Raw genomic sequence first — 1,629 nt, 5'->3', positions numbered from 1 at the left:
ATGACAGTCAATTTTCGGCTTTCTCTACTAAGGTGCTCGTCCGGATGAACCAGGGCACAATTGCAGTAGTTCTCCTGGTGCCACCTTAGCCGATAGAGCGGAACGTAAGGTAGCAAAACACGGGAGCCGGGCAAACCCAACATTTGACCAAAGACATGATTCGGAGCTGATGCATATAAGGCCAAACTCGCGACGCCGAACACTCCCTAAGGTATTCGGTCTTTATAACATATACCGGGCTGAGCAATGCCCTTGATAATGAACCCCAAGTGTCCAGGTCGTGCAATGTTCTGACGTGGCGAAATGCCAATAACGTCAGCATCCTTCTCGGTTATACTGAGTATCCGGAGGATGTGAAGCAACAAAAGACAGTAAAAAAGGTTTATGCAGGGTCTTAATCTAAAAAGAAACCTTCGAGCGGGTCCCTGATGCACGTCTGCACCTGTGTCTCCGTTGTGCCGTATCCTAGAAGGGTGTAGCACGATTGCCATCTGTAAAAGAGAAGAACTTAGGTGAAAGTTGTCGTGCGAAAAAATTGGTTATTCTCAATAAACCATTAAAATTCAAGATAAGTAAAGTTGAGCCGAACTAGCCCTGTTTACACGCGGGAAGCCCCTGGTACCGTCTATGGGGGTATAACCATCAAACCAATCTTGGATTTATCTAAGTTGTTATAGCTAGTAATGCGCCGTACTCGTATAGCCGTGTCCGCGGTCTTGACGACCGATCATTTATTCTGGTTGGAGGGGCCGTTTAGTGTTCGGGTGTTAAAGCCATCGCACATTCTTCTGCGCGTAAGGAACGTTTAATATTTCCGCTAATTGTGATGGTGCCACGTGGACCGGGCATCTTAAGCTTGAGAGAAGCGTAATGCGGTACTGCATTAAAACGAGCAAAAGCTGCTCTTCCGAGTAGTGCTTGATAGCCACTTCGGAATGGAGCGATGTCGAAGGTTAACTTTTCGCTTCGGAAGTTGTCGGGAGAACCGAATACAACCTCTAGTATTAAAGAGCCCGTGCAGTGGGCCTCTGGGCCTGGTATTACTCCCTTGAAGGTAGTATTACTGTGGCTGATTTTTGTCGGGTCTATCCGCATTTCGCGGACTGTGTCCTGATATATCAGATTAAGACTACTGCCGCCGTCCATAAGGACTCGTGTGAGATGGTATCCGTTTATTATTGGGTCTAACATCAAGGCAGCCAATCCTTCGTGCCGGATGCTTGTCAGGTGATCCCTGCGATCAAAAGTGATCGGGCAGGCCAACCAGGGGTTGAACTTAGGGGTGACGAGCTCTACGGCGCGTGTGTCTCGGAGTGCATGTTTGCTTCTCCTCTTTGTCACGTGGATCATGTTCACTGTTTTAACCTCTGGTGGGAACTTTTTCTGTCCCCCAGTGCCTTGCTGGCGAGGCTCGTCCTCATCTTCACTTGGTGTCTCCCTCCCCTTGTGTTCGGCGTTTAGCTTACCGGCCTGCTTGAAGACCCAGCATTCTCTGTGGGTGTGATTTGCAGGTTTATCGGGGGTGCCATGAATCTGACATAGTTTGTCTAGAATCTTGTTTAGGCTGGACGGCCCATCTCTGCTGCCTTTGAAAGGCTTTTTCCGCTGACCCGATCGAGAGCCCCTGAA

General features: G+C 48.9%; 1 protein-coding gene across 1 annotated transcript; it reads right to left on the bottom strand.

Annotated features, from left to right (window-relative positions):
• Positions 1-663: 663 nt before the first annotated feature.
• LOC141025986 (uncharacterized) lies at positions 664-1,350 on the bottom strand. Its single transcript, XM_073501925.1, has 2 exons — positions 812-1,350; positions 664-721 (listed from the first exon to the last, which is right to left on the bottom strand). Exons 1-2 carry the CDS (start codon positions 1,348-1,350, stop codon positions 664-666), a joined length of 597 nt encoding a protein of 198 aa, XP_073358026.1.
• Positions 1,351-1,629: the final 279 nt, after the last annotated feature.

This window comes from Aegilops tauschii, chromosome 6, assembly GCF_002575655.3.
Source record: "Aegilops tauschii subsp. strangulata cultivar AL8/78 chromosome 6, Aet v6.0, whole genome shotgun sequence".
Taxonomy (NCBI): Eukaryota; Viridiplantae; Streptophyta; class Magnoliopsida; order Poales; family Poaceae; genus Aegilops; species Aegilops tauschii.
This window is presented reverse-complemented; position numbering and strand designations above follow the sequence as displayed.

What these genes read in the sequence shown, in the direction of transcription:
- LOC141025986 (XM_073501925.1), bottom strand. Translation starts at nt 1,350, where the DNA reads ATGATCCACGTGACAAAGAGGAGAAGCAAACATGCACTCCGAGACACA. An exon ending in ACCATCACAATTAGCGGAAA is followed by an intron (nt 722 to 811) that starts TATTAAACGTTC and finishes AAATGATCGGTC; the next exon opens with GTCAAGACCGCGGACACGGC.